The 12,498-nt window shown below is 58.3% G+C and overlaps 1 protein-coding gene across 1 annotated transcript; it reads right to left on the bottom strand.

Moving 5' to 3' along the window:
* Positions 1-1,096: 1,096 nt before the first annotated feature.
* DLX4 (distal-less homeobox 4) lies at positions 1,097-6,761 on the bottom strand. Its single transcript, XM_024572994.3, has 3 exons — positions 6,252-6,761; positions 2,688-2,884; positions 1,097-2,286 (listed from the first exon to the last, which is right to left on the bottom strand). The coding sequence occupies exons 1-3, from the start codon at positions 6,514-6,516 to the stop codon at positions 2,044-2,046; spliced, it is 705 nt and encodes a 234-aa protein (XP_024428762.2). The 5' UTR covers positions 6,517-6,761; the 3' UTR covers positions 1,097-2,043.
* Between the last annotated feature and the right edge of the window lie 5,737 nt (positions 6,762-12,498).

Here is a 12,498-nt window from a genome sequence, read left to right on the forward strand (position 1 = left end):
AAGGCATGGGGAGGAAGAGGAAGAGAAAGGGGAGGAGGCTTCTCCTCTTCACTCCCTCACTCTTCGCTGCTCCTGGATCTTGGCTTTGGCTGGCCCCGTGCCTCTTGCCATCCCCAGAAGAACCCTCCATGTGTGTTTTGGGAAGTGGGGGTGGCCACTGATCCAGAACAGGGCCTTGGAGGGACTGATTGCAGGCCCACCCCCGAGGGCCTGAGTGGTCTTTCCAGACAGGGTGGGCCCCGGAGTGCCTGGGAACAGGTTTAGGCAGTAGGAGGAAAGCTGGCTTTGGGAGCTTTTTATCTGGACTTGGAGGCCCCTCCCGTAAACCCTCCAGTCAAGCTGGGTTGGATTCCCTGAATTACAGACTGCCTTTGTCCTCAGCCCGCCTGTGGCTGGGTGCTGCGTGAGCGGTGGGAAGGGGGTTCCTAAGGCCTAGTTGGAACCCCTTGACTCTGCCCACACTGCCCTCAGTACTTCCCTGAGCCTGGCACCACACAAGTGGCTGGCCATTTGTCTGGCTCCCCTGTTGGCCTGCAGGGTCTGCCTAAGTCACCTTGGTATCTGGAGATCTAATAGAGCAGAGGCTCCATAAATGCTTGCTAGATGGAGAAGTCCAGTTCCTTCCGGAGCTTTCTTCTCCTCTGCCTCCTCCTCCCCCTTCCCCTAGGTGGACTGGGGCCTTTCCATCCTCAAGAAGCACACTTCTCTCAGAGGCAGATGGGATTGGCTCAGTGGCCACGTCCTCTCCCAAGGTGAGCAGGGACCCTCCCTGGGCTAAAGGTGGGGCACCGGAGGCCCGGCGGTACTCCATTCCTTCCAGAACTGGACCAGGAGAGACTTTGCCGGTGAGACCCATTCAGACTTCGGTCATTGCCAGCATTAGCATCTTCTGGTTTCACCCCGGAGCATTATGAAAGTACAGGCGTATTAAAACATTCCAGAGCTAGACCCATAGAGCCCGTTAGTGGAAGAGGCACAGCTAGGCTCTGGTGCCTGCAGTTCAGGGCTGGAAGAGGCAGATGGTGGAGAAGGGGCGTGAGCAGCCAGCCCCAGAAATCAGGAAACAAACACGCCTCCAGGCCAGGGCCCAGGTTTTTGTACAAACTTTAATCTCTGGAAGCTGACAGTGCGAGGGGTGCTAAGAGCCTGGGGATGGTGGTCAGGTTGGTTAAACACGGGAGTACTTCATTTAGACAGAGACAGCTGAAAAATGCTGAACTGTTGGGCCCACCCCCCCTATTTGGGGTGTCTCTACTGACACTCATCTAGAGACCCTATTTGTCCCCTTTCTGCCCCAAATGTTACTCTACCATGTTTCCCAAGAGAATGTACACGTGGGTTGTTATGTATTGGGGGGTATTAATAAATATCCACTGAATTATAAGGATAATTGGATCCATTGCCTACTCAAAACGGTAGATGGGGAAAAGAGGGCTTTTTAAGGAAGAGAACATAAATTACCCATAGGTCTACAAACTCTCCATTTTCATCATTCCTCCCCTTCTCAGGAGGGTAAGTAGGTGTACAGTTATGGGGTGATGGACTGCTCCAGGAAAAATTGGTGGGCGGGGCCCGATGGTGGTCCATTTGAAGACTGGATATATACTTCACTTCTATTCTTGCTTTGCAAATGGACTGGGCAAGGCCCAAGGCACACAGAGGAAAAACACGCAGTGCTTCTTGCTGGTTTTGGCCCCAAGCTATGATGGAACTGCTGTCCTTTCAAGGAAAGGGTGGCAAGACTAGGGGTGTTGGGAACAGCCTGAACTCCAGCCAATGACTCTCTCCAGAGCCTTTGACCAGCTGAAGGGAAGGTGTACAGTCCATGGTAGCGGTGGGGGGCAGTAGCTAAGACCGAAGTTTTTTATTAGGCTGTTTGGGTTATGGAGCAAGGGGGACAGGGCTCCATACCACCCTTTTTCTCCTCATCATCCTGAGAAAACCCATGTGGAGCTGGTTTCCTCCTGGCCCAAAAGGGGTGCAGGTGGGCTGGGTCCTGGGTTTTGCAGGAGAGCTGGGGGCCTGACCTACCTGCGCCCAGGCTCACATCATCTGAGGTGGAGCCAGAACATCTGAGGAGTGATGCTGATACCAGGCTCCAAAGCTGTTGCCATAGCCCCCAGTGGGTAGGGCCCCTGCCTTGGGTACATCCCAGAGGGATGGCAGGGGTGGGGAGCAGGGAGACAGGGAGGGGGTCCTACTAAGCAAGTCCCCTTCCTGCCCCCTAGAGTTCTGCTTCAGGAGCTTCTTGTATTTGGAACGTTTGTTCTGAAACCAGATCTTTACCTTCGGAGAGAAAAGGGGAAAGAATGGAAGATCAGGTGGAGTATGTGTGGAAGGATGTGACCAAAGTAAAGGAGCCCAGCGGTAGGGGGCAGTCCTGGGAGGAGAGCAGAAGTTGGGAGCATTCGCTCCAGTCCCCCATAGCCCTGGAAGCCCCTGAGTTCCTGCCCTGAGCTCTCCCAATGTGGGTACCCTCCTCTAACTAAACCTACCCCCCCAACACCTTTTAAAAATACATTCCCCCAACTTACTGAGGGCCAGCAATGAGCACACCCTGAAGAACTGTGACGACTGGGCTGGAGGACTCATCTGTCATTCCCACCTAGGGGCCAGGGGTAGGGGGGAGTTCCCAGAGAACACACTTAGGGATGGTTAGCCTGCAGAAAGAACGGGACTGGCCCCACCTGGGTCTGGGTGAGGCCGAGCTGTGCAGCCAACTGGGCCCTCTCAGGCAGCGCCAGGTACTGCGTGTGCTGGAAACGCTGGTTTAGGTGCTGCAGCTGCAGGCTCGAGTAGATGGTCCTAGGCTTGCGCAGCTTTTTGGTCGGGGCCTGTGGGAGCCGCTCCGAGGGCTCCGGGGACAGCGGTGGCTTCTCTGAATCTGAGGGACAGCACAGGATGGAAGGTGGGATGGAGGGTGGTCGAGCTTGCCAAGGCTCATTTGCATCTCGTTTACATGCTGGCCTCGGATTAGCAAAAAGCGCAGGCACCAGGCCGACACTCTACCTCCTGCTCCACCGCCGTTTCAAACCTCAAGTTCACTGTACTCTAGGTGGGACAAGATGCAGTTCTTGCCCTTAGGGAGCTCCCACTCCTATGGGCCCTGTGACCCTAGGAAGAAAGCTGCTAGGGCCAGTGCAAGAGTAAGCCAAAAAAAAAAAAAAAAAAAAAAAAGCGGCGGAAGGTCAAAGTTCAGCCGGGTGCGGTGGCGCCAGCTTGGGATGGGGCGGGACAGGGCGGGGTGGGGCTGAAAGGCTCAGTCGCGGGCTGGGCCGAGACCTGGAGGGTGGGGGGGAAGGGTGTTACAGGCGGAGGGAACTCACAAGCAACAAGCAAGTCTTAGAGGCAGGTTACGCAGTCTGCGTGGCAGCCTCCCCACTGCCGGAACAAGAGTGGGTCGGAGGGGCTCGGCCTAGCGCGCCTTGAACGCCAGGATGAACACCCCTCCCAGGATCAGAAAGTGCCCCTAGGGTTGGCCATCCCTCCCCTACTGGAAGGGGCCGCGCGCCTCCTGCGGAACACCCTGCAGGAAAAGTGACCGTCTCTTCCCACCCCCTTGGCTGGCTGGCTATGAGAGGAGGCCCTCAGGGGCGCCCCGCCGAACTCACAAACGGGTTCTCGGGTGGTAAGGAAGGTGACCCAGTTCCAGAAAGTGCGCAGCTTTTGGCTGCGCAGACCCTCCCGGCCACTCCCGGATTGCGCGCGGTAGATCTGGTCACCTCCTGCCCTTGGGCTCAGCCTCCCAAGCAATCTCGGGCGTGAAACAGCCCGGCCCTAGAAGGAGGTGGGTGAGAGGCTCTCCACTTCCGATCCGGGCGGCCTCAGCCTGTGCTGCTGCATGGGGACACGGAGACCATTCCATGCAGACGTTAGGGCTGGGGTGGACCAAGTGGCCAGATGTCCCTGGACTTAGGGCAATGCTTGTTGCATTCCACGCAGGTCTGCCAGCAGTCCTAGCAAAAAGGGCGCTTGGCCCTAGTGCCCAGATGGCTGGGGTCCACCCTTGTCCCCCTAGGCCTTCGTCCCTCTGGTTTACCCCACATGTCAGGTTCCCTGGCCCGCCGTGGTGGTGACCTCCCCTGAATCCCTCACCCGTGGCCAGAGGCTCTTAGGGCTTCTCAAATCCACCCTCCTCGACCCCCACCTCAGCCAATTCCCAGAAAAACCCTGGGTTTCCGCTCTGCCCACGCCTGTCCAGCCTTCCCTGCTCCCACCCTACTGCTCCAAGCCTTGGACTGGCAGCTGAGCTACCACCCGCGTCTCTCTGTCTTCGTGGACCGGTCATTTCAAAGGGTGATGTAGAGAGAGCCTGGGAGGCAGCCAGGGCTTCTGAACTTTCACAGTTCTTGAGCCCTAACTCTCCCAGCAGACCCCTGCCAAGTTCCTTCACTGACAGCTGCCTTTCTCCACACTCGCTGCAGCAAGTCAGGACAGGATCAGCCCTGGTCGCCACTACGAAGCCCGAGGGCCTCCCTGAAGGCGCCGGTCCCGCCTGCTCAACAGGGAGGTGGCACGTAGCTAGCTTACTTGGAACCAAACCTTCCCCTGAGGCAGGGGTGAGGGTGGGGTTGGGGGGACATGGAGTGGGGGCAAAAGGAGGGTCCCCAAGCCCTCTCTCACACCCCAACCATTCAATCTAAACAGAGTAAGCCAAATCCACCAGTTTCAGTAGAAAAATGTGACGATCTAGTTTAAGGATGTGTGTGGATTTCGTAGCGTCCGGGAAATTCCATAAAGAAAAGGAATGCTCCGCTCTCTTGTCCCTAGACAAAGCAAAGGGAAGCAGGGAGTGTGGCAGACAGGGCTGAAAACACCACCCCCATTTCCAGCAGTTATCTTAAGGACAGGGTTATCGTACTCTCCACGCACCCCCACCCCCCACTCACACACAAATGTACCACGTCAGCACGTACTGGAAGGGTCCAAGGAATTGTCTGTAGAAATACGATCAGGTGTAACCACCGTTCCTTCTCCAACCACAGGCTAGGCAGCCTGAGAGAGGCAGCCCCAGTTCTGGCACAGGAGGCAGTTAACTTTGGGGGGCTCTGAGGAAGTTCCCTCAACATCCTCTTTTCTGGCCTTACGTGGTGAAAAGTCCATTTGCAAGGGCCCAGAGCCTGGAAAGCAGGCTGTTTCCTTTGCCCTGCGCACTTCTTCTTCTGGCCTCTGTGTGCTCATCTGGACATCAAGGAGCTCCCTAATGTCTAGGGCCACCCCTGGCTCGGATGTGTATGAGCTCCTGAGTCTCACCCAAGTGACAGAAGGCAGGGAGATGTCTTGGTCCTGGACTGACCCCAGCAAAGTCACCCAGTGGATGTGCAACCTTCGAGGAAACTGCTGAAGACAATTTTGGGGGCCATTAGGTGGGGGCAGGGAGTGCACGGGACCTGAGGTCTAAGCCAGAGCTAGTGCAGGTGGTGTAGAGGGAGTGTTACGTGGGTTTTGCCCATGCAGGCCCAGAGCCAGCGGGACAGGCTAGCTCCCTGGCTTCTTTGATGACCTCCAGTGGGCACTTTCTCAGGAGCTCACCATTGCTCCAGGCAATGGGAACTGTGGCCTAACCTCCCCCAAAGGCAAGGGGCAAAGATGACAGGAATGGTTGGTGTTTACAATGAGAGGCTGACCTACCAGTGGCTACATCCTTAGAACAATGGATGATGGAGTCCTAGCCCCAGATTCCCTCAGGCCAGCTTCCAGTCTCAGGCACTTTGGGCAATGTAGGGGTGGGGTGGGGAGAGGGCAAGGGGCCCCCAGTAAGCCCCCGTGTCTGCTGTCCTCCAGCTGGGACCCGATTTCTACTTTTCAGTCTTTGGCTTGAGCACTGTTTGCTGAGACAAAACGAAAGCAGCAGAGAGAGGCGCCATGGGAAGGGGTGAGCAGGCCGGAGAGAATCCTGGGGAAGGGGTAGGCACCCACACCCACATCTGGGTTCTTTCAGTTTCCCGTTACCCGTAGGTACACACAACCCCGGTGCTCCAGGGGGTGGGGTGGGGAGCCCCGCTACCCGGCTTCACACAACTGAAAATCGAAACCAGGTCGGTCTTGAAAGGAGACCTAGATCAACTCGCCCCCGCTCCTCCCCCCTGTCTCCCGCCCCATCCATTTGCCCTCCCCCCACCCCCAGATCCCGTGGAATCTGAGTAAGGTCTGAATCCCGCTAGCTGCGCCCAACCAGGCGAGGGCGAAGTCTAGGGGCGCACAGGAGCATGAGTCCCCGAGGTGGGAAAAGCCGCCGTGGCCGTACTTACCTGCTTCCCGCTCCTGCTGAGAGGGCTGAGAGGGCGCCGTGGGTTGCTGGCAAGGCAGGTAAGCTTCTGAGGGCGTCGCCGTGCCGGTATAGGGATAGGGCAGGAGATGGCCGTATGGCCCAGAGTAGGGCAAATCGGAGGCGGCTGCGGTTGCGGGGGACAGGCCTAGAGGGTAGGCAGCCACTACAGATGGGACGGGGGCGATGTCCGGGAAGACGGCTCTGGAAGAGTCCCTGCCAGGGAGGGGGCAGGGCAAAGAGGACATTGCGGCCGGGGCCCGGGCAGAAGAGCCTAGGCCATGGCCCGGCACGGCACGTAGTCCGCTCTCTCTGCCAACTCTCTCTTTTCCCAGCCTCGGGCGCTGGGGCCGAAAGATCCCCCACCTAGCTTCCCCCACACTTAAGATCCCGGGAAGGGTGTCTCTCTGCGCCTCTTCCAGCGAAAAGCGCGCCTGGGAAAGGGGTTCCGGGGGGTGCCCCCATGGCTTTTCCCCTCCCCCCTAAATCCATGGGGGCCCCCCTCTTCTAGCTCTTGGGTACGGTTCCCGGGACCCGACGGGGTGCCCCGCCCACGTAGACGCCCGGGATTGGCCACCGCACGCAGTAACCTCACCGAGGCCTGCAGCCAGGGCCCGCCCCCCCCCCGGGGCAGCCCAAGGTAGGAAAATTCAGAACTGGGAGATGCGGCGCGGGGCGGAGAGGGGACGGGGCGCACGCTTTTGGCCTAGCTACCTCGGGGTCCTCTCCGAGAGAGGTGCTGGGGTTGCAGGGCGATTGGGGCGGTCTGGGAACTCCTTGGTCTTGACGGCGGAAACGCAGGGTGTTGGCAGGACTGCGATGCCCGGGGGGCAAGGGAAGCAGCTCAGCGGCTGAGCGCTGCGTCCGCGGGGGCGCAGGGAACCTGCGGCATGCTCTCCCACCCTCGGAATCTGACCCGCGGTTCCTACCCCGCCGCCGTCACGAACCTGCAGGGGAGTAGAGACCGGACCGCCAGCGCCGGCAGCTTATTCAACGCGTCGGAATGCGTCGCTGCTGAGCGCCGGCGGTTTGTTGGTAAACAGACGCCGGTTCGGGGGAGGAACCGGCTGGCGCCCAGCCTGCCCCGCACGCGCGCGGAGCGCACGCCCCCGCGGGGTGCCCTGGGCCAAGCCAGCCGCGACTGCAGCGACGGCGCCCCGCCACCCCCCACCCCAATCCTGGCTTCCGCTTCCGGCAGTGGCCCCGTCTGGTGGCGACACCGCAGCTCCTGCTGGCCCCTGAGGCTGCTGGAGGGATCCGCAGACTGGGCTTCTGCCCGTGTGACGTCCAGCCTTTCCTCTGGCCCTGCATCCGGCCGAAGCCCTTCACGAACTGGGACAAAATCCGGGAGTGGGAGGCTGGTCCAGTTCGATGGCTCCTCAGAGGGCGCAGGAAATACACAAGGCCCGGCTTGGTGGCCGCATTTTCAGTCTGTGTACAGGACCCGCCTCTAAACGTTAGTGCCCAAGACCTTGGTGGACAGGCGTCCACGTGTGCAAGCATCTATAACCACAAGTACACAACCTCTTAGAGACTCCATCCAAATTCAACATGTGCATTTGAATACACCAGTAAAACAGACGTCCGTTTCCTTTATGGATCTGCAAGTACAGAGTATGGACCGTGATGTATGCCCAAAGATGAATAGTGGTATCACTGAATAAAAGCAATATATTTGTCTCTTACACAGATCCACGACTATACACGTTGACTTGCTGGTATATGCACCTGAAAATAGAGAAAATCCAAGCATCTAAACACATAGGCACATGTACCCACCCTGTGAGACGTAATCTGTCCACACACATCTAAGCTACTTCTTATTAGGGGAGAGACGGTGCATCCCCAAAGTCACCAGTCTTCACCATACCCACCTCTCGTGCCTCTCACTTCAGCATGCAACTCAAGCAGGCATATTCACAAGCACTCACCATCGGGGCTCAGAGTGAAGCCCGACAATCTTAGAACTGGGTAGGGGAGCACAACGGTCAGAGAAAGCAGGAAGCTTAGAAGAGTAAGAGAGGAAGGACACTGGGCGGTGGCCAGGCTCAGGTGTCCTTGGAGAGATGGAAAGATCAAAGGGGTGTGCCGGGGTGGTTGAACCCCTCCTCAGGTGTTCCTGGAGAGGGGTAGGAAGAGCAAGTCGATTTCAATCTGGACTCACCGCTAGAATGGATAGAGAGGAGTTTTTCCAAGAAAACCCATCTGTGGCATCTGGCTCCCAGGTATCCATCCTGAAGTCTTGGAGCTTCAGGAAAAGGAGCTGTGTGGGAGCCCTTCCTTTGGGCAGCTGGAGAACCCACTCCCTTTCATTCAACAGGGTGTGCAAGGTTTGCTCAGTTGAAAAATGCTATTTGCACACAGGACAACCTTTCCCCCTTTCTTAACCAACTCTGCTGTTCCACCACCTCCTTATAATTGGGGCTATGAACTTACAAGGATTTATTCTTTCAAAGCTTCCTTTCTGCCACCATTATCTTCCTCTGGGGGGGAGGCAGTCACACAGCCGTGCCTGGAGCTATGGTAGGCTCCAAGGACAGCAGCTGCTCAGGGGGCACCTAAGGAAGAGAATGCTCTTTGGAGTAGGGCTGGCTGGCAGGGAAGGTTTCACAAAGGAGGTGCTTTTGAGGTGGATTGGAAAGGGTGAATAGAAGCACTTCCTCCTGGGGCCTGTGCCCAGGGTCCTTTCTTGCTGGACCTAGCAGGAAAGGGCAGGATGGGTTTTCTAGCAGGCCTCTGTCCTGGGCCACCCCCAAAGCCAGGAGACCCCTAGGGAGAGCCTCCTTGAGTTCTCAGGGGTCTTTGCCAAACTTATGCAGGATCCTCACCCCCACTCAGCAGTAGGAAACACCCCACAGCCTTTTGCATTTTTGAAACACTCACAACTTCCAATCCTTTTATATATCTTTACAAAAAAACCTGTGAAGTTGGTACTATTATTACCCCTGGTTTACTAACGAGGAACCCTCACTCTCTCCAGCATCACCTCCCTTTTCAGGGCTCCCTCTTCCAAATGCTGGAGGGTGCAGGGCTGGGGGTGGGGTGAGTACCTGACTGGGAAACCTCCTCAGGGAGGAGTCCCCTCTGGCAAGTGCCACATCTCACCAACCTGGGGAAGGGGGGGCGGGTGGTCAGGAAAGGTGGAAGGGATAGGTCTGGGGCCTAAGAAGGACTGTGAATATGTGTTTGATCAGAGGGGAGGGTGGGCTGGCCTGAGAGGCCTGAGGCCTGGGTTCCCATTTCAGCTCAGTCTCCGATTTGCTGGCTGTGATAGGCTGGGTCATTGGGTCAGCCATTTTCCATTTCTGAGATTCACTTTCTCCAAAAGGTATAAAAGGAGGGAGCTGTACTTAAGAACTCCAAGCTTTTGTCATTTGCTTTAGAATGAATTGCAAAACCCAAAAACTCCCCAAACATAATGAAACAGAGAAGAAAGGGGGGGAGGAAAACCAAAACGAACTCTTTTTTGTCACTACCACTGTCTCAGCCTCTAGCTTGTCACAAAGCCAGAAGTGGCTGTCCCAGCTTTCTTCCGCAGGTCCTCTCTGGTAGCGAAAGGGCCTCGCTTGGAGAACCCCAGCACCGAAGTGAGGCCCCAAGAGACGACGGTAGAGTACTGAGATGGGGACACCGCGCCTCCGCGGTCTTGGGAGTCACCTCCGAGCGGCGACTGGACCTGAGAGATCCGCCTGGTGCACGGAGGTTCGCAGGTTCTTCGTAGACAACCGGGCAAATACAATCCCACCGGGCAGAACAAGCACGCGCGGCGGTGGGATGTACGCTTGCTTCAAGTCATCCCAAGTTCGAAATCTCCCTTGAAGCGGGGAGCTACATCCAAACCAGTGCCCCTGCCGGATACCCAGAACACGCGGTGGGTGCGCAGGGCTCTCCGCGCCGCCCCTGGGCGTGGTACCGGTACCGGTACCGGTACCGCGCGGCCCGCACGCTGCTGAGCACAGGCTCGGCGTTCACTGCTGGAGCCCGGCGCCGGGCTCCGTAACCCGTGCAGACCACCCACATGGCACCGTGTGGATCTGCCCAGGGAGCAGAGACTCTACCGCGACCCCAGTCCTCAGCGCTCGCGGCCAGTGCGGGGCTTATCCGCGCCCTTTCTTCTCCCACCCGCCCACAGTCGCCAAACGAAATTTGAGCTTAGTTTGCCTGTTCTCAGTGGAATTTAAGCTCGATTTGGCGGGCCTTTCGTAGTAACTCGGTTTGGGGAAACTTGGTGAATAATTCGGTTTGGGGGTGGAATGGAAGGAATCCTCCCTCCGCTCCGGCCGGGTGCGCTGTGGTTAAAGCCCCCACATTTGGCGAGGCCCAGGGAAGGGGCAGTCTGTAGAGGCCCGTGTTTCCCCACCCTCCGAGTTTGCTTTTCCTGAAATTTTGAATTATTGCGTCCCTTTTCTTCTCTCTGATGGAGCAGTTAATGAGCGCTGGCGCACGCGGGGCGGCGGGCTGGTTACTGAGGTCACCACAAGCCCGGCCTGCGCTCTCTTGGCGCTCGTCTCCACACTCCCCCGAGAGCTTTCTCCGCCATGGGCGCCGGGCCTTGAAGAATCTCCCAGGGGAGGAGGACGGCAGAGTCCTTGGGCTCAGCAGCACCGCGAGATCCCTGCACCGCTAGGCGGGAGGGCTCCCCACGAGGGTCTCGGGCACCGTCTTCAGCAACACTTCCCGTATCGTCTTTGCTTCACTTCCGAATGTCAGCCTCCGCTCTAGGACGACTTCAATTTGGGATTGATGGGGACGTTTAAAGTACGCACACACATAAAATCACCAAGCACGATCAAGACAAAACAAAACTATGAACCACTCTTGGATCAAGTATGCCCCCGCGCAAAAGAAAATGGTCCACCAAAAATGGGGTGGTTTCGAAGGTGCGATGGAGGCGCTGTCCTGCTCGAGGGAGCTGGACTTGCCGGAGCGAGGGAGCCAAGAAAAGCCCGGGGTGGGGGGCGCGTGGGCACGGGGCTCCCGGGCAGGGAGCGGGGCTTCTGCGCGGGTGCCGGGGCAGTGGAACCGGAGCACCTGGCGAGGTGTCGCGCCATGAGCCCAGCCGGACAGACATCGGGGACTCCAAGCCAGACGCCCTAGGACGGGGTTGGAGGTGGGTTGGGGGGAGGAGGACGCTGAGCGCTGGCGAGAGGCCCCGAGGGCAACCCGGCTGCAACGAACTGGCCGCGCCCCGAACGAAGGCAGCTCCGCCAGGTTTTGCAGACCCTGGCACCGAAACTAGGGCGTTCCGCCGAGGTCTCCATCCCCCGGTCCCGGGTGGGAGCCGGGGCTAGGACGAAGCGGGAGGGAGGATGTTCATCTAGCGGGCACCGACGAAGCGGGGGTGTGCGCGGGCACACACGACATCGTGCAGAACACACGCACACCACAAACCCCCACACACTGACTCTCATAACCCGGCAGCCAGCACGCACTCCACGCAACACCCGGAGCACTTACACGGCCGCACGGCACAGACACGACGTGCAGCACACACCCACTACTCAGGCACACACACGCGTTTACTCACACACCCCCCTCTGGAACCCCTCGATCCACGGAACGGCTGTAGGGCTGGGCTATTGGTTTCACTTTCTGAATCCTCGACCCTTCAGAGGTCCGGGCTTTTTTGTTCTGTTTTGTTTTGTTTTGTTTTAATAAGAAAAAGGTGGTTCCGGTCCCGCATCCTAATCTGGGCTATGGGGCCAGGGAAACGGGAACAGCCTTGTCTCTGCGGGGCCGCGCGCGTGGGAGAATGAGGGGAATATCGCCTTGGGGAGGAGAGAGGGCCAACCACGTGAGCGCCGCAAACACACCCGCACCCATAACCCTTTATCCCCAAAGTAAGAAAAATTATCACACGTACAGGGAAAAAATAAATAAAGCCCGCAGCCTTTCCCTCTGTGACCTCGCCGTGTTGGGCTCTAGCGGTCGGGACTGATGGGGGGTGGGGAGGGCAGACGCGGAAGGGTGAGCGGCAACTCATTCCCACCCCCGCTCTGCCCGGCTCTGGCTCTAGGAAACGTTCTCCCACCCGGCCCGGCTGCGGCGGGCGGGGGCGCTAAGGTGGGTGGTGGGCACGGGCCACTCTGGCGGTTGGGCCGTGCGCGGAGCGTAAGGTGGCTCGCACGCCTCCTCCGCCTGCGTCGAGCCTCGGTCCTCGGTCATCGTCACCCTCACTGATTCCCGATGGAGAAGCATCACACACTGGAAAGTCATCCACGGCTGCCCGG

The sequence above is a fragment of the Desmodus rotundus genome, chromosome 9, assembly GCF_022682495.2.
Source record: "Desmodus rotundus isolate HL8 chromosome 9, HLdesRot8A.1, whole genome shotgun sequence".
Lineage (NCBI taxonomy): Eukaryota > Metazoa > Chordata > Mammalia > Chiroptera > Phyllostomidae > Desmodus > Desmodus rotundus.

Coding starts and splice junctions, on each gene's coding strand:
- DLX4 (XM_024572994.3), bottom strand. CDS start 6,516: ATGTCCTCTTTGCCCTGCCCCCTCCCTGGCAGGGACTCTTCCAGAGCC. Junction 2,885..6,251: donor TCAGCAGGAGCGGGAAGCAG/GTAAGTACGGCC, acceptor GCTGTCCCTCAG/ATTCAGAGAAGCCACCGCTG. Junction 2,287..2,687: donor TCGGCCTCACCCAGACCCAG/GTGGGGCCAGTC, acceptor TTCTCTCCGAAG/GTAAAGATCTGGTTTCAGAA.